Here is a 23,362-nt window from a genome sequence, read left to right on the forward strand (position 1 = left end):
CAGCATTTCCTAGCAGTGCCATACTAAGACATACTGGAGGTTGAGGCAAAGGGAGTAAAAAAGGAAAAAAAACTGATCCTGTCTTTATTTGAAATTTTGTTAACCAGAGTTTTTATGTTAATTTTTACTTAAAATACTGCATTAAAATATTATGTATCCTGATTAGAGTTTTTCTGGCATCTCTTTAAATCTGTGCCTCACTCACTACACTCAACCCCAGCCTATCCCTAAAACTTCAGTTCATTAGTTTTGCAAGTCTGGTGACATGACTCAACAAAATTTAGCCTCAAAATTAATTCATTATCTAGAGGTTTGTGTTCTGATTCACGAAAAATATTTAAACACTTAATGTCCACTAACTACACTGGCACTGATTTTCAGTAGACAAGTTACTAAACTTACTCAGCTACAGTTTCTTGCTTAGATGTTTCTTCTCCTGTATTACTAGATACTTCCACACTTTGCTCTTGAACAGCAGGAGTACTACTAGTAAGTTGTGCTTGTTCCTCAGTTGAAATAGTTACAGTATTTTCACTATCTACAACAGTAGCAACAATGGAAGTAACTTCAGGCTCAGGAACAACTGGAACAGTTCCACCGACAGTATTAGAAGTAGAGGTGGAAGCACTGGCATTGGCTGCAGCAGCAGCGGCTGCAGCAGCAGCAGCAGCTGCAACAACAGCAGCTGCTGCTTCGGCAGCAGCCATAGTGCTCATTGTAGTCGGAATTTCTGTTGTAGGAACTGGGGCTGTTGATGTGGTAGTGGACTCTTCTTGCTTACTATAGATGGGGAGAAAAAAGAGAAAATTAATATTTCATTACTATAATCACAAAGTCAAATAAAGTTAGTTCTGAATTACCATACAATCAAATAAGAAAAATGATTATGGAGGAAAAAAGTCAGTGCTGCCAAACTATTAAGCCATTTGAAAAGATTAAAATCACAAAATGAAACTATATTTCTCTGACTTAACTGGGCAAACACTGGTGATAACGCATGGCAGGCACTCATGCAAGTCTCTCATTTCCAAAAGTCCAATAATTACCTTCATTTACAAAATGCTCAATGAATCAGACTATATTACATCATAAAAAAAAACCTGTATCATAAACTTCTATAAAAACTTTAGATTTTCTCCCATTAAAAAGTAAGCCTGAGGAAAAGAAGAAATATGCAGATATAACACTGCATCCATTCCCAAACTAACTCAAACCAAATTGTGGATTTTTTAATAACAGTCTTCTTAATTGTTGAAGAATGCAGTCCAAATTGAAATAATTATTGTCTGATAAAGTATCATTTGCGTATCTTGACCAAACCTCCCCCTCCTATATGCAGTCCCCACGAACAAAACTCAAAAGACAAAAACTAACATGTTAAATACTAATTATAGTATAAATCACATAGACAGCTAGAACAAGGATATTTCAAGTGGACGAAATTTTTAAATCTGTATTGATGTTCAAAAATGCTTACCTGCTTTCTTCAGCTTTGATCATTGCTATTAAAGAGGAAAAGGAAAAGTCATCTACTGTATACTTTTAAAATACAATTGTTGAAAACAAACTTTAAAAGGAGATAAAGAAAAGTATCATACAGTAGGATATAATTTACAGTACTAAAACAAAACAAACGAACAAAAAAAATCACTTGTATAGAATGCTTGCTCCAAAGTTCCAGGGCAGCAATTAAAGAATGAAAATAAATTTAGGTAAGAGCAGTTATTAAGAACTCTTCCCCACACACTGTTTTCCCAAATGCTGTTGGCTACTGAAAAAACTCCCTGAAAAAGTTTCTGCATAATTCTGGAATAAAACAGTATTTTCTCCATGGATAAAACTGGTTTTATTATTATTTTTTTAATAGTAAATTCAAAGAGGGATCAAACTCATATCATGAAACTCAAACACATATATACTAGCATTGACAAATAGATAGTTATGCACACCAACTATTTGTAGTAGGGTTATATCAGAAATGAGCTTGATACTTATGAAATGAATAAACTGGGTATTGACCTATCTACAATATTATTATTAGCCAATGCTAGTATAGATAATTTAAATTGAGTTAAAGATTTACGTTAAATATTGCAACTTTTATTCTAGTTAAATTTTTCTCTGGGGTTATCAAAAACATCTCATTTATTCAGCATCATTAGGGAATGAGGTGCTCCATACAAGTTATAATACAAGCTTAACTTCACAAAAATATTTTGAAATCTTATCCTCCATTAAAGGAAAACATACCTGAGATTCTCTTTAGGATGGCTGACAAAATACATACTTAAAGGGGTATTATCAATATAAATTAACATGTTTCTGATACAGTGATGATCTAAATTACTGAGGTGACACAGGGAAAAAGTAAATGAACTTAGGCCACAGTGCCTTTTAAAAATGCTTATTCTTTGCTTCCTGTCAGATATCATTCCACATTGCTACCTACTTTATTAGCCTCATTCTTCTATAATCCATTGCTTCCAATCTGGTATAGTTTGTGACAGCAGAGTCTACTAAAAATGAGAGTAAAAGAACCAAATTTTCAATTCTTACTATATCTTTTGCTATGATTTTAACCCCTGGGTTTTATATTAGGTAATATGTATTTCTAGATTTTCAGGGATATTCTGAGTAGTTAAGGAGGATGAAAAATTCTCCCTTTGTAAATAAGGCATTATATTTGCTTACCTTAATTCCTCTGTAACAAACACATCAAAACTATTTTACAGTGTTATGCTAAAACAAAATCAGCATTAAATTTATAGTCTCACCACATAAGAAAATTTAAACTGATAAGGATTCATGGTTCTCCACTATCTGCTACCCATAAATGGGGCTGAGTCACATGTTCCATGTATGCACCAACACAGACAGCTGTATTCAGAAATATTGTAAGTAAAGCCCTTGTTCAATTTTCCAGTGATAAATTTTTAAAGCTACAAGCTCATTTATAATATAACCCTTAAATGAAGGAAAATTCTTTGAATTAGAGACTTTTCACTGCAGGTTTATCTAATCATGGTTAGTGAACATTACTGACATACTCTATAAGTGTTAAATAATGACAGAAAATGAATTATCAAAGCAGCTCACCATGCAGGTTTGATTTTGTAATAAGACTTCCAGCAACAATGGTATTCTGGTATCCTAGTTTCAGTGGAATCAAATCAAATAAAAGTCTATTTAAAATCTATAGAACTGAGAGCTAGAGCAACATTACAATAAGAGCCCATAAAAGTGTTACACCATTTAAAATGTTCTAATCATTTAATTTTTAAAAATAACATCTTTGTACAATCCTATTTAGGAATGATTTAATTGTTTCACTGTGAATGATTTGCAGATGTTAAAATTAAGATTACATCAAAGAATTTTTTTTCCTGTTTTACCTTCAAGATCCTCAAGTTCTTTAGGTTTGGCCCAGCGGGATTCTTTTGTTTGAGAATTATAATAGTAAGGCTTTCCAGAGTCAGATTTGTACTCCTTCCAAGGACATTTAGATAACAGTTGCTAAAAGGAAATAAAAACCTTCAATTAATAATACTATATCAAGCATCACTTATCATTCACATCACTGTTTTCACTATACAGTATATTATCAACCTGTACAATTCTAAAACTTGTGAAACGATGGTCATAATATAAGCTGCCAATCACTGAATATGTACTAAATGCTCTTAGGTCATTTAAATGTATTATTTAATCTTTACAATAATTTTGCAAATTTTATACTATTATTCCAATTCTACAGACTAGGAAACTGAAGCTTAAAGAGATAAAGTAATTTGTCTAAGGTAATATACCTAATTAAGGAGCAGAGTAAAGATTCAAAACCAGGTCTATCAGAATCTCAAAACCTGTGTGTTCTTAACATTTACACCTCACTATAGGTAAAAATTACCATCCACATTTCACAAATAGATTTCTCTAATACTAATACAAGTAGGAAAAACATAAAACCTAGGCGAAAGCATAGTCTGGTTTAGTCATGCTTACATTTCAGTTTCGTGACAAATAATTTACTGTAATACTATTATGAACTAACTTATATAAAAAACAATATAGATATCAATACTTATATACGGTGGTATGAGAAGGCTCCTGAAAACTAGAATCTAGGCAAAGTGTCTTGGAGGAAACAGATAATGAGAAGTGTCACTGTCTACAACTCAGTAAAGGGATAAATAAAAATATGTATATATCAGCCTCCCTTCCCAAGCATGCTGTGCTTATCTGTGTGATGGCCTGAAAAATGCTTTTACCTTCTCAAATTATTTATTTAAAAGTGTACTACCAGCTGGATAACAACTTATGTATAGTTTAGAGTGCCATCTCAACTCTTAGCAATCCAGAATTCCTAATTAAACCTCATGCAATATTACTCAGTTTATTCATTCAACCTTAACTTTTACTTCCATATATGTATATTTTAAATGGTAAAATTTGCAATATAAAATGAAATACACATACTTTTGGGGGGAGGCATTTTCAGCAAAGAGGCAGACAATAATTTCCCACTCTAAGAGAAGAAAGTACTTGTAGGTAATGTCATTTCATCTCTACCACTCCCACCCGTTGGAAATTTTGAAGAACGAGTAGAAATCTAACATCTCTTGAAATCACCCAGGTTTTGTTATAAAGAGGGAAAAAAACTGAAATGTGAGTTAAAAAAAATAAAGGACAGGAAAAAGAGTCTTTTTTTTTTTTCCAATTCTTTAAATGACTTTCTCAAACTGACTGCACCCTCCCAGGGTTACTGATCAGGGCAGAATCAGTAAATAATATTAGTCTGTCTATAGAAGGTAATGACTTTTATTGTTCTTGCTGACTGGTGTGATTGCATTAACCTTCTTCCCTTCTGAATGCCTTTATAGCACCCTATTCTGGGATGTAAGTAGTACTGCTCCTTGGACAGTCAAATATCCACAAAATCCTAAAAGTATGCCCTAACCTAATTAACAGTCCCTGATTTCTAGCCTTCCAAATCTTACCTCAGCAGGTGTTTTAAGATCATCTGGCTTCTCCCAAGTAGACTGTTTTGTTTCAGTATTGTAGTAGTAAGTCCTTCCATCAGGTGATTTGTGTTCAGTCCACATTGATTTCTAAAGAAAAAAAAGACAAAGATTTATGTAACAATGTGACAATGATTATCAGTACTAACAGTTTCAAAGCAATATATAAATATATGAAAAAAGTATAAACGGCATATTTTGACAGTAAGTCATTTAGAGTAATTCATCAATACAAGTTAGTAGGGAAAACTGAAAAATAGGATATAGACAGTCCCCAAATGACAACGGGGTTCTGTTCTGACGACTCCATTGTAAGTCAGTTCTGATACAAGTCGAATTTTTTTTTTTTTTTTAGTTTTCATTATTATTACCTTTTATTATCAGTATCTTTATAAATCTGATCTTTGTTTTTGGGGATTGCAAACTTTACATATAAACTTACAGATATATTTTAATACATACATACCTACATACTACTAATGATAAGATGTACAAAAAAACTCAGATGGTTGTTAAGTGCAGTTCATCAAAACTCGAATGCATCCTAAGTTGGGGACTGCCTGTATTTACAACGTACTTCAAAAGCAGCTTGGATCAATTCAGGTTTTAGAATCTCTCTCTGTTCTACCTAGCCTTTAGAATTACATGGACACAACGGCTCTCCTGAGAATGGTTGTTATGTAACTTATCTAAGACGATCTTTCAGGACAAGTCTACGCCTAGTGGATAAAAAAGAACATATGGACTAAATGCTAATGTAGTATAATGAGTTCAACAATTCAAATCCAAGGAAAACCTACACAAACTTGGATAAAGTTCTAAATTGGTATGCCATAAAGACCAAAACCAAACCAAACCCATTGCCACTGAGTCAATTCCGACTCATAGCAACCCTACAGGACAGAGTAGAACTGCCCCATAGGGTTTCCAAGGAGCAGCTGGTGGATTTGAACTGTCAACCTTTTGGTTAGCAGCCGAGGTCTTAACCACTGCACCACAAGGGCTCAGTTGTCAAAATTGGAAATAATGATTTTAGGATGACATAATCAGTATTTAACAATCAAAAAGATGAAATTTAACAAGGGTAAAATGTGAGTCCAAATTCCTCGAAACAACATAGGTGAAATAAAGGTTGGAGTGAAACTAGTCACAGAATATAATTTCACTCTTAAATAAAGACCCAAAAGAACCATACTAAGAACCTACTAAAAGTTGCTAATGAAACCTCAGACATCAATAGGCATGATCAAATCAAGGTTGGTTAAGAGTTTTCCAAGGTATTATAAATGAATAAATTACTGGATGAGATCAAAGTACTGGGTCCAGTTCTCGGCATAAGATTTTTCAGATGGTAACAAACTAAAGTGTGCTTGGAGGAGGATTATAAAGACTATATATTTCTTCAAATCTAAGATACAAAGTTATTGTGCATACCTCTAAGAAAGAAAAAATAAAAAAGATACTGTAAAACTATCACATGGTTTTTTTACCACACAGATTTTACTTTAAACTTACTGAAAGATTTAGATTTACTCAGACACTGGTTTTATCATATATCACTTTTGTGCATATATAAAAGGAAAACAAGGCAAATAATTTAGTCATGCCACTCCTTAAATAAGGAGCCCTGGCTCTGCAGTGGTTAAGTGCTCAGCTGCTAACTGAAAGGTTGGCAGTCCGAACTCACCAACTGCTCTGCACGAGAAAGAGGTGACAGTCTGCTTCCATAAAGATTATAGCCCTGGAAACCCTACAGGGCAGTTCTACCCTATCCTACAAGGTCGCTATGAGTCAGAACTGACTCGCCAGCAATGGATTTTTGGTTTTGGTATTCCTTAAACAGTTTCTTCACACTGAGCCCACTTTTTGTCTGAGTCACTGATGTCCACTGTATTTCACACAGTATCATCCTCTTTGGTATCAAGAATGTTGGTAATGCAGTATTTTTAAAAAGAACCTTAAAACAACTGGTACTGATTCTTAATCTTCTTTAGTAATTACTTAAAGCTGACCTATCTTTCTTTTTGGTTTATTGGCTTTACTGAGGAACAGAGCTGACCTACTCTTGACTTCTGCTTTGGGAATGTGGCTAACATACACGACTCATCGCTTTTCCCACTCTCACTATCTTATTCCTAACAGTTAAAAGAGTGCTATGCTATTATTACTAGGATCTTCTTCCAACCCACTGACATCCACTTTTCTGATGGCGGCTCTTGCGCTGTTCACTCATGCACAACTACATACACCACAACTGCTGCCTAGGTATCAGAGATTACAAAACACCATAGATTATAGAATGCATCCCGATTTCAGGTGTTAAAAAAGTTCAACAGAACACACTAATTGAAAACTAGTTAATTTAAGGAATACTTGCAAAATTTGTAGGTGGAAAGCCAAGAAAAGATGACTTAACATGGATATAAATCAACTTTATCTTAAGAGGCAAGATGTTTATTTCCTGTAACTTTTGGGACTCAAACAACAGCTAATGTAAAGTAATTACAGAAAGAAAAAGTCATTAGAATCCAAAGAAAGAGCTTTATAAAATTTAGGCTGTTTGATAACAAAGACTGGCCCCTACCGGAGATTTGATAAGTCATCTGACACAACTAGTAAGAGAATGGATTTCTGCCTGACATAGTAGGACAGTTAGTTAAGTTCAAAGGTATTTTCAACTGTATGAGCAATGTTTTCTTTCAAAAATGGTGTTATGGTAGATAAAATAATTTGTAATTCATAACTTTGTTTTTAACGAACTTAGTAAGCATCTCAGGATCACATTATCTAAGCAGAGGTCTATTGTAAATTCCAAAAGTATATCCAAACCTCACAGTTACAGCGGCTAAAAGGCATCAAGATGACATTCGCCAGAAATAAATATGTAAGATGATGGAATGAAAAAGGGACAGTAATACACCTGACCAAATAATGGGAAGGGGAGAGAAGACAGTACGAAAAAATAAGAAATTTAGTATTTACTGTATTTTATTTGAGTCTTACAACTACACTACAATGCAAGTTTGATCATTATATCCATTTTACAGAAAAGAAACCCAAGGCTTGGGAATATTAATAACTTGTTCACTGTGACTAATAAATGACAAAACTAGAACTCATTTATCTGTTGCTAAAGACCACATTTTAGCTCTGAAATACTATCTCAAGCATACAATATTCAGGAACAGACTAATTACTAGATAAATTTTTGATCAACTAACGGCCCTGTGCTATACGCTTTGCACCAATTCTCAATTAATTCTCTTAATAACCCTATGAGTTAGGTATTTTTTATTATTCCCATTTCACAGATGAGAAAACAGACAAAGTAAGTTGCTTAAGCTACATAGCTAGTGAGAAATTGAATACAGTATGTCCCTGCCCAAAGAAAGGTCTTGCTAACAAGGGCTTCAACTCTTGGTATTAACAGAAACTAAATCATCTCAGACAGGAAAAGAAATTATGTATGTACTGACATCTTAACAAATATGCCAAGTGCCACTTAGAGAAGTCAATGTTGGAGTGGGAAAAATGATTTAACTGATCATTATTTACTCAGTAACAACTACTTTTCTGTAAAAGTATAAAATCTACAACTTGAAGTGAAACCATAATTTGTTATCTTGCTTCTGGACAAATTAATATTTTAAAAGAAAAATTTAAAACCAAATGTATCTCAATGCTGCATACAGGATGAAGAATGGCCTAAAATATTAATGGATATAGCGACATCTGGAAAAGTTATCTTCACAGGATAAGACTCATACAATAAACTAGTTCTCAAGCAATGCAAATTATATCAACCCAATCTAGTCATAAGATAAAATGCAAACAAATTATGGCATTACTTATTATAGGAAAGTTTTTATTTTCCTATATATTTTTTTTTAGTACAGAGAAAAGACCTCTCCAGAAACATAAATGATTCTGCCTATCAAAGACTCAGACTGCCCTTGCAGAATGGTGGCAAATATAACAAACACTTAGATTTCTATTTTGAATGACACAAAACCAGGAAAGTACTTTTAACCCCAAGGTTAGTTAATTTGGGGTCTTGCAGCAGTTCTTAAGATTTTATTACCAACACAGTTAATGTACTAATAAAAAAATGAGACACTAATGGCAATTCCAGGAAATCACTTAAAAGTTAACATGTTTACAAATGATAAACTTGGAGGATGTATTTGCAAAATAACAGATACAAAAAAATTATCCCTAATATACAAAAATCTACTACTATTAGTAAGACTGTCTAATGGAAAAATATACATGCCCATTAACAGAATACAGTACAGATAATATAATCAACATTCAACTTCATCAGTAAACAAAGACATACAAATTGAAAACTGTGCCCATCAAATGAATGAAAACTAAAGACATACAATTTTAAAAGGGCATGAGGCAGAGTATTCTCTTATGCTACTGATGGCAGTGAAACTAGTATAAAGTCTCTGAAGAGCAATTTAACAGTTCCTATCAGTATTAAGGAAACCCTGGTGGTACAGTGGTTAAGAGTTCGTCTGCTAACCAAAAGGCTGGCAGTTCAAATCCACCAGGCACTCCTTGGAAACCCTATGCGGCAGTTCTACTCTGTCCTATAGGGTCGCTATGAGTCCTAGGAGTCAGAATCAACTCGACGGCAATGGGTTTGGTTTGGGTTATCAGTATTAAGGAGCCCTGGTGGCACAGTGGTTAATAGTTTGGCTGATAACCAAAACGTCGGCAGTTCGAGTCCACCAGCCACTCCTTGGAAACCCAATGGCGCAGTTCTACTCTGTCCTACAAGGTCGATATGACTCAGAATTGATTCAGTGGCAACGGGTTTAACAATTATTACAAATATATTAAAAAACTCTTGATCCTGAGAATTCACTCCATAATATCCTTTCGATACAGCTGCACAGATATACAGGGTTTTTTCTATGGGATTATTTGTAATGGTGAAAAAAATCAAATAACTCAATATCCACCAGCAGGGAAACAGTTCTCGCATGGTCCATTCATACTATAGTTGCATTCTATGCATATCTACTTATTAAAAATGGAAAAATGTCTAAAATGCAGTGTTAAATAAAAAGGTCAAGGCACGATACCAAATGATAAAGTGGTAAAATATATACAGAAAACATCACTTGAAATACAAAAAAAAGGGGGGGATTTTAAAAATGTGCATATGTAATTATAGTCACAGCACTAATATACTTCTCACATTCAGAAAGAGGTAGTCAACAAAAATAAAAAGGGTTATAAAAAACTCATTAAACCCAGACATACGATTTTGTATATGTATACACAGATAAGCATTTACATACACATATAAATTATATACTGTATAATGAAACCAAAAGGAAAAAAATGGCTAAATCCAAACGCTAAATAAACAGAAAACCCCCCTCATTATGCTAAATAAGAAAAAGCCAAAATATAAAATGAGAATTGGGAAGGAAACAATCACAGACATAAAAAAGATTTACAATCAACTTCAAAATCTAAAGGAAATGATGTCCTACCAAACTATTTTACCAAAATTTATCCCAAAAGAAATACATACTTTAATATTCCAATTACTATAAAAATAATTTTCTGAGACTCCTAACCAAATAATTTAAGAGCAGAATACTATGTAATCTTTAAAGAATAAACAATTGCAATGTTATGTCATTATTTCAGATCACAGAAAAGATGAAAAGGTCTCCACTAATAATAAAACTCAATAGAAAAGATAACAAAAAAGTAGGCGATGTTACTTATGCATATATATGTAACAATTTAAAGAAAATATTGGCAAAGAGAATCCTGCAATATGTACACTCTGACAAAGGAGAATTTATTGTATAAGTCAAAGTGTGGTTCAATATTGGAAAATCTAGAAAAGTTAACTATTTCGATTAATAAAATAAATTTAAAAAAATGCTTCACACTACTAAACTTGGTGCAATCGCATCACATCTTAAAAATTATGACAGTTCCCAACCAGTCAAAAAATAAAAAAAAATCCTCAAAAAAAATAAGTAAATAAATGATTAAAGACAATTTATCGAAAATGAGTAAAAATCACTCTAAACCATTTGCATTAAAATCATGAATAAAACCTGCATCTGCAATCATAATTCTAGCAAATACAGTATGGTAATAATACAATATAACTGGTATAAACATCAGGAAAAAGACAGAGTTATTTTGTCTTGACTACTATTTACATATAAAAACCCAAGTGAAATCAGTTACAATAAAAATTACTCCAATAAATCACAGAGTCTATTAATGGGTCTGGCTATAAGATAACGTTACAAAAGATTTCTGAATTGACAATAGCTACCTTAAAATAAAAATGAGCAAAATACTCTACTTGCAATACAAGTTTTTACAAGGCAAAAACAAACAAAAGTAGCTAGCACAGCCGTTTTTCCCAAATAAACAATTTAAAGCAAAAACCATAATGGAAAAAGAGGGATATTGTATACTGGTAAAAAGTAATAGCTCAAAAGCTTATTCTGAACACATATGCATTTAGCACGTTAACCTTGACATACACACAAAAAACAAACAAAAAAACACAAATCCGATGCCGTCGAGTCCATTCTGACTCATAGCAAGTCTATAGGACAGAGTCGAACTGCCTCATACAGTTTCCCCATAGTAATGCAAGGACAAATTCAAACTGCCGACCTTTTGGTTAGCAGCCAAGCTCCTAACCACTGCAGCCACCAGGGCTCCAAAGTAACTGACAAATACAGGAAGAAATAGGCAGTTTATGTTTTATACTTAAATATTTTAATACAACCCTCTTCTTAGGTAGATCAAAGAGACAAAAGATATGGCAAGATAATGGAAAAACAAAATAATTTTAAATTAACAGCACAGAGAATACTCCTAAAAGTTGAATGTGAACTAGAACATAAATTAGTTTTCATACTGCAAAAAAATCAACATCATACAGTGTTTTCTCTGATCATAATGCAAAAAGCAAAGCTTATGAAAAATAAGTTTGGAAACCAAGAAAAACGTAACACTTAATAACCATTTAACAATGAAATCAAAGAAATAAAAATATTTACAGCTGAATGAAAATGAAAACCCTGTGTCAAAACTAAAGCAACACAATGAAATTGGTACATTTTTAAAAAAACAAACAATAAAAAAAAGATGTCTGAAAACCAATAATAAGCACTCAATAACCTGGAAATAGAGCAACAGCGTAACCAATAAGGAAATAAATATGACAGTAGAAATCAATTGAATAGTTACCCATCCTCGTCCCCAAATCAGGATAATGGCAGGTATTTATGAACTAACTATACTAGAAAATTAGAAAACCTCAATGAACTGGATCAATCTCTGGAAAAATATAAAATGTCAATACTGGCAGAAGAAACAGAACTAGAATTGATCAATAAGCACTAAGTAGATTGAAATGGTAATACAAAACTTCTATCCTCAAAAATTATTAGGCTCAGTTAATTTTCAGTTGTGTTCTATCAAGCTGTTAAAAAACAAGTTATTCCTCCTTTATATAAGTTGTCCTAGGGACCAGAAAAAGGGAATACTGCTCAGACACAAACACCTAAATAAGATATTAGTAAAACAAATGTAGAAGAAATTAAGCATACACACATATGCATACATACACACACTGAACACACATAATTAGGGCTCACATTAGTAATGCAACGACAGATTAACGTCAACAAACTTATCTGCAGACTTTCACAACAGACTAAAGGAGATAGCTAAGCTTTCCCCAACCAAGATACATGATCCTCCTCTTAGCTGTCACAGAAAAAGCATTTGAAAATAAGTATTAAACTTTATCAACAAACCAGGACTAGAAGGAAGCTTTTTTAAACTTGACAAAGTGGTGCAGTTCGCACCTGACTACTAACCTAAAGGTTGGGCATTCAAACCCACCCATAAGCACCGTGAAAGAAAGGCCTAGGGATTTGCTTCCACAAAGATTACAGAGAAAATCCTATGAAGCATTCTACTCTGTAACACATGGAGTCACTATGAGTCAGATACAGCATCATATTTACTGAAGAAATTTTACACATATTCTCTTTAAGAGAGGAAAACAAACAAAGATGCCAGCTTATTACTGCTGCTGTTCACCACAGCACTGAAGGTCCTGACTAATACAAAAGAAATAGTAGTAAGAGATATGAGGATTAGGCGAGGGGCCAAAACTGTCGTTATTTGAAGATGACAGTATAATATACACAAAAAAACCCCCACTAAGCAACAAATCTGCTGGATACAGAATCACATATAAAAATGATCAATTATTAAGTATGACAGAAATTCAAAATAGCATCAAATCTGACAAAATAACTATAAACAACAGAATGAAGGATGCACAAGAGTTTACGGAGAAAGTTTTCACCTTTATTACAGAGCAGACAGAAAAAGAAGACCTAAATATCATGCTCACTGATGCAATGACTTAATATTATAAATATGTCCCTAGGGTTAATGTATAAATTAAATATAATTCCAATCAAAATACCAAAAATAGTTTTTTGAAGAACTTGGGAAACTGAGTTAAAATTTACATACAAGATACAGTGTAGGAAAACACATAAAAATCAAAAAAGCACTGGTATCTTTAAAAAAGGGGGGCAATCACAGAGTAAGATATACAGTACAATGCCATTTAGGGAAAAAAAATATAAATAAAAAACTATATAACCTTTCCCCAATACATACATGACTTAGGACATATATCTTATGTGGGCACCTATTGGGAAGAGTGACTGGGAGTAAAGGTAGAGGGTAAAGGGAAAAAAATGTGAGGGACTGTCCATGGATCAATGCTAACAGCCATAATCTGAAGAGAACAAGTAACTCAAGTTTGTGTACCAGATCTGAAAGAATGAAATAGCAAGTTTTCAAACAAATAAGCAGTATTTTTGAATGAGAAGACTTAACAGAATACAAAAAGGTCAATTCTCCCAAAATGAATGAAATACAACCAATTTTTTCCTTTTGAATGTGTTTATGTACGTATGTATGTATATGTATATGTATGTGTGTGTGTGTGTGTGTGTGTGTGTGTGTGTGTATACATACATCGTGTGTACAGACGTGTATATATATATTAAAAAATACATTTGGAGTGGAATAGGGGAATTCACATGCTACTATCTGAAAATAGCTATGAAAACGATGACGAGAAATCATAAAGACTTGCCTTACTAAATACAAAAGCAACTCTAGTCAAAAAGGTATAATATTGGATTAGAAAAGAGAAAAACGTGACAGTGGAAAGGAAATAGTCGATTGCAGAATACATGAGAACTTAATATGTAACAAAGACCATATTTCAATAAAGAGTGAAAAAATGGCTTGATAAACAACTGACATAACCAGATACATACACACCCTATAGATATTCGAGATGAATCAAACACTTAAGGGTAAAAATAAAGCAACGCAAATCTCTTAATATAGAAAACTTTATGAGAAACATGAGGGATGGGGAAGTCTTTGTAAAGTTTTGACAACCAATGCCACAGAGAAAACGAAAATAGCCAATCACATATTCAATCTCATTAGGAGCAAATAGGAACTATTTGCTTTACACCCATAACAAAGTAGAAGAATTTAAATGAATAATAATGTCTACTGCTGATAGGAAGGAGTCCTGGTAGCAAAACAGTTAAGCACTTGGCTGCTAAATGAAAGGTTAGAGGTTCGAACTTACCAGCTGCTCCCTCAGGAGAAAGACCTGGTGATATGCTCCCATAAATATTACAGCCTAAGAAATCCTATGGGGCAGTTTTACTCTGTCATACAGACTGCGACAGCACAAAACAACTGCTGATAGGGGTTCTTGGAGCAAAAGACACTGCTCATAGAAATGTGTATTTTATATCTTGGAAAAACATAAAGCTAGTTACATCTCCTCCATCCCAGAAATTTAGTCTTTAATCTTTCTTAGAACACCAGTGTGAAAGAATGAACTGTTTACAATTAGGGGATAGGGAACTCTAAAAATAAACTGAAAAACCAGCAATAAGCAAATGACTGAATAAATCACACTTCTATATGAGTGATAATTTTTTGCAATCATTTACAAGATTACATCTGTATTAGGAGACTTACACAGATTTTCACAACGAACTGTTTTAGGATGAATTTTACCTTTTTCTTGTAAACCTATGTCTGTTTCGTTTTCTCCCCAGTGAGCCTATGTTATTTAAATAAGCAGGTAAAATATGAAGCTATCATTTGTCAAAAATAAAACAGGCACTTATAAAAACTAACACTTATCTGATAAACTTTAATCTTAAAATGTACATAAAATGCAACAAGACTGTGCCAGTTAGATATCCCCATTCTCTGCTTTCAAATTACAATAAATAAATGGAATTAATGAATTTACTCTATCCCATTTCTCTCATTAAGTTCCATCAAAATCAGACTTTAAAATAAAGCACTCAAACAAATTTTCAACCTTTGGCAGAGAAAAGAAAGGAAAAAGGTTCAACTCAGCAGATAATCTTTAAAATAAAAATAAGGATCAATGTAGCAGGTCAAAGTATTAAATATATATATTCCAGAGGTTTAAAAGAGTACTTACTGCGCCAGATGTGGTACCTAAAAGATAAGACATACAATATTTACACTGTGGTAATTCACACTATTTTTAACAGTTTTAATATTTATTCATACTACTTCCTCCTACTTATCCCTACCCTGATACTATCCATATGACTTCTGTGCTTCCTCTCGTTTCCACAAATATCTATATATGATTAAAGCATTTTCCGAATTAAATGGTTCTTCAAGTTTTCAATCTCCAAACTCACCTGGACCCAGTGTGAGATGTACTTCCCTTTGCCTTTTATTTCTTGTCTCCTTGCAACAGGTGTCTACCCTGTCTACTTCCTCTTCTGCTGTATTACCAAAGTACAGTAAGACCTCTAATCTGATCCTTTAGATTTTTGGCAACTTCAACTATCTAGATTCCAGACTTGTGCTGTATAATACAGTAGCCATTAGCCACCACACATTCAAATTTAAATTAATTATGACTAAATAAAATTAAAAAAATTCAGTTCCTCAGCTGCAGTATCCATATTTAGTACTCAATAATCATGTGGCTAGTGGCTACTGTATTGGACTACTGAACAATAGAGATTACAGAGCATTTCCATTACTGCAGAAAGCTCTAGTAGATAGTGCTGTCCTAGACTATTATAGAAAACCCCTTAACACATAAGGGGAAATGCATATCAATCACAAAGCTCATCTAATTTAATTCATATCTTTAGAAACTAGTAAAACTATGTTAAGAACACAAACTGCATTATATTGACAGCAATGAAAATAAGCTACTATGGTCATCAATGGTAGAAACAAAGAATTTTAAAAGTAATTAACACTTTAAATTGATATTTCAGGATTACTTAGGTTAACAGAAACCTGCTCAAGATACCTAAAATAGGCTAAAAAAAATTATGCTAGGCATTTCAGAACATCATTTTAAGTAAATAAGGCAATTTGTGAAACATCTTAAAAATATCAATTATGTCCCACATGGACACGCATAAAAACACAGCGCATTTTAAACGTTTTCATCAATAATGGTTAAAACAACAAAAATTTTGGCATAATCATGGGATAAAGTTCAACATCTATTAAACATGTAGAACTCTACTCACGAATAATTCAGTCATTACTATTACACATTAAAGTCATTTTAGTCAAAACAAGCACTTATAGGTGACTTAAAAAATTATAACAGGGCTTACACACTCCAGTAAATACAAGGGGCAAGACTGCTAACAGAAAAATGACTCAAGTAGTCTGGAAGACCAACAAGTGATACGTGCTCCACATCTACAGTATGACACCTGCTCTTCTACTCCACAACAGTTGCTGACTACAAATATGGACTCAACCACAGTTCACTCATTTTCAGTAAGTATTTTCTGGGAATTTACTGTGCTGATTGAACCAGGATAAGCACTGAATATTTAAATCAACTTTTCAAGATAAATTCAATCTTCATGTAAAATCTGCAGAATGTAATGTTTGCAAATAATTACAAAATTTACAAATATTCTGTTAGCCAAAGCGTATCTGCAGACCAAATTTCATCTCAGAACCCTTGATTTAAAACTATAATTTCTTAAGAATTCAATTATCAGTGTGCATTCCTATTTTCCCGTGCCTTAAAAACAAACAAAAAAACCACAGCTGATTATAAAGTTCAAGAGACAATACATTTATCACTTATTATGATTTGTGGCACTCTCCAAACGAAGTCTAATGAATACCACTATACAAAGTATACATACCTGCTGCTACATCCATATTATTTACTCCTGGCTGTAAGAAGAAAAATGAAATTAATATTCTTATCGTTTAAATTATATTTTATATAAGTTCCCCATAAACCAGAGTGATCAATCCCTTTTACCCTGAATGAACATGAAGCTCTTTACAGTCTTTATTTATCCTACCGTAGAGTGAATGTCCACAAGTTTTGGTAGAGAAATATTAATCTGTTAGAACTATAGGATACTGTCCTAGATTCCATAGGAAGTTTGTACATATATACAGCATCCCATTCCCATCGAGTCGATTCTAACTCATAGCAACCCTATAGGACAGAGTAGAACTGTCCCATAGGGTTTCCAACGCTGTAAATCTTTACGAAAGCAGACTGCCACATCTTTCTCCTACGAAGTGGCTGGCAGGTTCAAACCACCAACCTTTTGGTTAGCAGCTGAGCTCTTAACCACTGCACTGCCAGGGCTCCCACTAGGGTTCTTTAATATATATATAATGTATATACGTACACGGTATATGTAATGTACAGTACATGTAACATATTTCAAAAATTCTGAATTTTGAAGTACATCTTGCCCTAAGGGTTTTGGATAACACATTTGAAATGACTACTTTCAGTGGAGTATGCCACATCTACTTATTACAACCACTAGTCTTATCAGGCAACAAAGAAGTTAAGCTAATTCAAAAACAATGGTTTATACACTGCTGTATACCAAATAAGGGTGTTAAAGCTGCTCAGTGATTTTCTAAGTAATTTGCTACAAGGTTTGAAGAAATAAATTTCAAACTGTTGTTGTTGTGAGGTGCTGTCAAGTTGACTTCAACTCATATTGACCCACGTGACAGACTAGAATTGTCCCATATGGTTTTTTAGGCAATAATCTTTACAGGAGCAGACTGCCAGGTCTTTCTCCCACGGAGTTTCTGGGTAGTTGCAAGCCGTCAACCTTTCAGTTAGCAGCCAAGCAGTTAAATCTCCTAATTTCTAAATCTAGGATCTAGTATTAAATCACAGAATATCAATTTTTAATTAGCTCTAAGTAAAGTAAATGTAAGGAGCCCTGGTGGTAGTGTTAAGTACTGGTCTGCTAACCAAAAGGTTGGCGGTTCGAACCCACCAGCTGATCCGCAGAAGTAAGTGCGGCAGTCTGCTCCCGTAAAGATTTACAGCCTTGGAGACCCTATGGGGCAGCTCTGCTCTGTCCAGTAGGGTCACTGAGTTGGCATTCGATGGCAATGTGTTTGGTTTGGGTTTAAAGTAAATGCCTATCACCCTTTAAAGATTAAAATCTTATCAGGCCAACACCATGCTGCTAGCTAACAAAGTAAGCTTCTCTGTATTCTGGTCTTGTCTAATGAGGAATAATTTGTTAATTGAAGATGTGCATATGTTACAATATCAATATAGGAAAAAACATAAACGTCTATCATTTAAGTTACAGAAACCAAAAAGAAAAGTATACGATAATTCCCATGTCACGTTAAGTAACTCAACCAGAGGCACTGAAATGGCTAACATAACTATCTATAAAGTGCGTATATACTATTTCATATATAAAAGCAATTAATAAAAACATCACAGAAAGTAAGATTACCGGTAAAGCAGGCTGCATGGAAGCCTGAGACATATGAGACATCATCATCCCAGGCATTACTGAAGACATCATTCCAGGCATCTAGAATAAAAGTGAAAAAAGGTTACTCTACAAAACCAAAGCACTTAATATAACCTTAATAATCTATCTGGTTATTGAAGCTAGTATGCACAATTTAAGGTTGAAAACCACTGATTATTACACTATATGCATAGTATGCTTAGTAAGTGCTTGTTGAATGAATGAAGTACTTTATCAATTATCTATTTTAATATTTATGTCATAGTTTATATGCAAAGTCAAAATTATTTTAACAAATGAGTTTATAAGTTTATTATTTCTAGCCTACGCTTAAGAAAAATACTAATTTCCTCTTAACACAACCCTCATGTACTTCCCCTGTGGAGCAAGACAAATTAAAATTACAAAAAGTTTTTTTTCCCCAATATTTTCCCCTTTAGTTTTTAATACTGTTGTTGAATAATTTTACAGCAACTGGGTCCTTTTTATGTAAAACCTTAAATCAAAGGGTCTTAAAATCCAAACAGTGACTTGGGGGAAAAAAAAGAAAAAAACAACAAAACACCAACTTTTCAATCACAAATTATCTATCCCCTCTCTTATAAGGAAAAATTTAATAAGCACATACAGAAATATATGAATAAAGAAGACATTAGTTTGACAGTTTAATCTAGTTTACCAACGACTGCCATTCTAATCTATAAATTAATCTTCTCTACTGAGTATAAATAAAAACAATGAAGACTAACAAAGATTTCCAAAGGAGACAAAAGACCCATATTAGTATAATCCCACACTACAGTTTTGACCTTAAATGATTAAATCTAGAAAAAAATGAGGTAGGAGGAATCTATATTTAACAATCTCAGGTGTCAGAACAAGGTAACCAGCTATACTAGTTATTTAACACTTTCAAATTAAATGTACAATCTAAACAATAGGAGCAACAAAAAACAAATAAGCATATTAGTCAATAGTAACATATAGATTAAAGCTTACAAAAGGCAGAGAAAAACATCCACATACTACATTACTTGTGAAATTGAACTCATGAAGCAAAACAAGGCTAAAGGACCTATATTAAATGAAGTAGCATGATGTAATGAATTAAAATACAACCAAAAAAGTAGTTAAAGACAGCACTGAATAAATCATAAATTAAAAAAACAACAACTAAACACTTGACAGACGTTGTGTGAATAGAAATAGAATATATGGTCCAAATAACAGTTTAAAAAAAAAAAAAAAGGTACAGAATTTGAAAACAAGTGTCCAGCATCCAGACTGCTTTAATTAGAGAAATGACTGATATATTAAGAGAAAAACAGATCAATCAAAATGACAGACCTAGGCTTATCCCTCTCCCTCTTTGGAACAGATTTACCTTTAGAATTTTGCTTTAGGATAAAAGCAAAGCAAATTTGAATTCCTTAAGGGTACAGTAACTACTTATGGAGGGGACAGAGGTGGTTCAGTGGTAGAATTCTCACCTTCCATGTGGGAGATTTGGTTTGATTCCCAGCCAATGAACCTCATGCACAGCCACCGCTTGTCTGTCAGTGGAGGCTTGCATGTTGCTACGATGCTGAACAAGTTTCCGTGGAGCTTCCAGACTAAGACGGACTAGGAAGAAGGCCTGGCGATCTACTCTGAAAATCAGCCAATGAAATCTCTATGGATCATAACGGTACCATCTGAAATCACTGATCATGGGGAAGGTGCAGGACCAGGCAGTGTTTTGTTCCGATGTGCATGGTGTTGCCATGAGTCAGGGACCAACTCAAGAGCAGGTAACAACAATAATAATCATGGGGAAAAGGAATCCAGAAGCATGCTGGGCAATAGAGAGAAAACAGACTGCTATTTAACATGGCCTGCCTGCATATAAATCAAAAGCTGGTAACATATCCAAACTAAATTTCTAAGCTAAAATTGAAAAACTGGTTTGAAAACTTAAGAGAAAAGCAAACCAGAAGATTTTCCCATAAGAATTGAAGACATTAAGAAAAATATCTTCACAATGCAAAAAAAATTCTTAGCAACAGTAAACATTACAAATAAAAGTATATTTTAAATTGAAATATTCTGACTTTGTAAAACACACATCAAATCTCGTTTAGAAATCAAAAAAGCCTATATACATATAAAAAAAAAGTTTACTAGACCAGGACAATGAGACAAACTGCAAACAGCATTTGAAAACCATTAAAGAACATATATAATTTGATAGTTACAGTTCTCTCCTTAATTTTCTTCCCACACCTCAAATTTTAAAAACATCTCAAAAATTCTTTTTGACTGAACTCATGGTATCGATTATAAAACGAGTTTTAATGTCAGATAAAAAGCCATATTCTCCCTCAGTATCTCTGTAAATTCTGGGAGGCAACTTGTTAACTTTGTTCAACCTGACCACCTTATCTGCAAGATTCTTAAATTATGTACAACTGAATATTCTAAAAATAAAAATATAACTTTAAAACAAAATTTTTGTTATAAACATGAAACCAAAGATCAAAAATGTAAATATTCAAAATACTGTTATTTCTTATGAAAAGCTATTAGTAAACCAAAACCCAAACTTGTTGCCATTGAGTCAATTCTGACCCACAGTATCCCCATGTGCTACAGAGTAGAACTGCTCCATAGGATTTTCTTGGCTATAATCTTTAAGGAAGTAAATTGCCTAACCTTTCTTCTGTAGCACTACTGGGTGTGTTCAAACCACCAACATTTAGGTTAGTAGATGAGCACAAATCATTTGCGCCACTCAGGGATCTAAAGCTACTGCTGTTGTTTTGTGATGTGAAGTCAATTCCGACTCATAGTGATTGTATATCACAGAGTACAACTGCCCCATAGGGTTTCCTAGGCTGTCACCTTTCTAGGAGCAGATCACCAGGTCTTTTCTCTGGCAGAGTTGCTGGGTGGGTTCAAACTGCCCACCTTTGTTAGTAGCTGAGCCCTTAACCATTGTGCCACCAGAGCTACTACTAGAATGTGATAAATTTAGAGCTCTCCTAGAGGCTTGAGTATCATAGAAAAGCCTGTGTAAAAATGGCGTGGCGGCAGCATCACTGTCCGACCCCTTTGTCTAACTTCACAAGGGAGAAGAACCAAAATCATCAGCCCGTGGCTGATTCCTATGAAAGAGGTCAGGCATACCTCCTCTCTCCAACATTTTTATCAATTCTGACACCAGCTGTCCCTCCCACGGCACTCTCTACTTCTCTGCTTGGTTCAATAACCCATTGTAATGGCCATACAGAACTCATAGACAATACTCATGATTATGGGGTTTATTAGGGAAGTAACAAATTACAATTCAGGATCAGAAATGACTCAGCGTACAGTTTTTTGGTCAGTTTAGCTTCTCGGCCGTGCCCACAGGTAGGCTTCTCCCTGGCCCTCAGCCCCTGGGGTCTCTTGGGCTGGCCTGGACTTTGCCCTGCTGGGCAAGTGTTAGTGGCTCTTTAACTCCACCAATAAGTGCCCAGAGACACCCCACTCTTGCCAGTAATCCTTGGCTCGAAGGAGCTCAAGCTCTCTAGCTCCGTAGGTCAGCGAGCCTAGCTCTGCCAAGTACCCAGAGGCACTCCAGTTCATCAGCAAGCCTCCTGCCCAAAGGTGTTCAGCTTTCTCACTCCGTGAGCTGGAAAGCCCACAGCACCATCTCCTGCTGGTCTCCTGGTTCTGCTGCTGCCGGTTCTCTGGGCACTTGTTACCACTTCTTGCCCTCCTGCACCATCTCTGGTGTTAGAGCGCTGTCTCTTGGATCTAGGTAGTTCTCAGTGCAGGGACCCCAAGTGCAAAGGATACACTCCGCTCCTACCTCTTCCTTCTTGGTGGTAGTGAGGTGCCCCCTCTGCTCTGGTACTGGCTCTCTTTTCAAGCCTAGCAAATGGCAAAACTAACCAATCCCCTCGTTACGGTTCCATATACCTTATTTGCATGGCCCTACACCACAAGTGTGCCATACATTTTATTTGCATTATTAGCAAGCTATCCAATCCCCTTGGTAGGTAGAAGCACCTTATTTGCATAGTTCCACCCAATCATTTGTTGGGTGTTACAAGACCATGGCTAGAAAGGCCATATAAAAGTGATCCACTACACCACAGCCTGTTCTTTGAGGCCTGAAAAACCTACTTTGTGGAAATGTTATAATGATTCCTATTTTTCATTAATCCTAAAATACACATAATAGCATGGAAATTTTACAATCCCTGTCCCAAACAAAACTGAATTCTTTCAAAGATTTGTGTTCACTTATGTCAATCACTTAGTAGCACCACCAATCTGAGATAATTTACATTTCCTAAATTGTGGGGTTTTCTTTGTTGTCGTCGTCGTTTGTTTTGTTTGAATTTTAACTATACCACAATGATAAAGGGAATCTAGGCTGCAAGTGTATGAGAATCAGTCTGT

General features: G+C 34.3%; 1 protein-coding gene across 4 annotated transcripts in view; it reads right to left on the minus strand.

Annotated features, from left to right (window-relative positions):
• The window catches only part of PRPF40A (pre-mRNA processing factor 40 homolog A), a 57,756-nt gene that overhangs the window by 19,676 nt on the left and 14,718 nt on the right, over window positions 1-23,362 (minus strand). For all 4 annotated transcript variants that reach the window (XM_004375386.3, XM_023730405.1, XM_012555272.2 and 1 more), the window contains exons 3-10: window positions 18,914-18,994; window positions 17,321-17,351; window positions 15,598-15,614; window positions 4,995-5,105; window positions 3,393-3,513; window positions 3,097-3,150; window positions 1,478-1,502; window positions 403-780 (exon numbers count right to left, since the gene is read on the minus strand). In XM_004375386.3, the coding sequence (XP_004375443.2) occupies window positions 403-780; window positions 1,478-1,502; window positions 3,097-3,150; window positions 3,393-3,513; window positions 4,995-5,105; window positions 15,598-15,614; window positions 17,321-17,351; window positions 18,914-18,994 (818 nt within the window). The remainder of the gene's footprint in view (window positions 1-402; window positions 781-1,477; window positions 1,503-3,096; window positions 3,151-3,392; window positions 3,514-4,994; window positions 5,106-15,597; window positions 15,615-17,320; window positions 17,352-18,913; window positions 18,995-23,362) is intronic.

The sequence above is a fragment of the Trichechus manatus genome, unplaced genomic scaffold (assembly GCF_000243295.1).
Source record: "Trichechus manatus latirostris isolate Lorelei unplaced genomic scaffold, TriManLat1.0 scaffold00036, whole genome shotgun sequence".
Taxonomy (NCBI): Eukaryota; Metazoa; Chordata; class Mammalia; order Sirenia; family Trichechidae; genus Trichechus; species Trichechus manatus.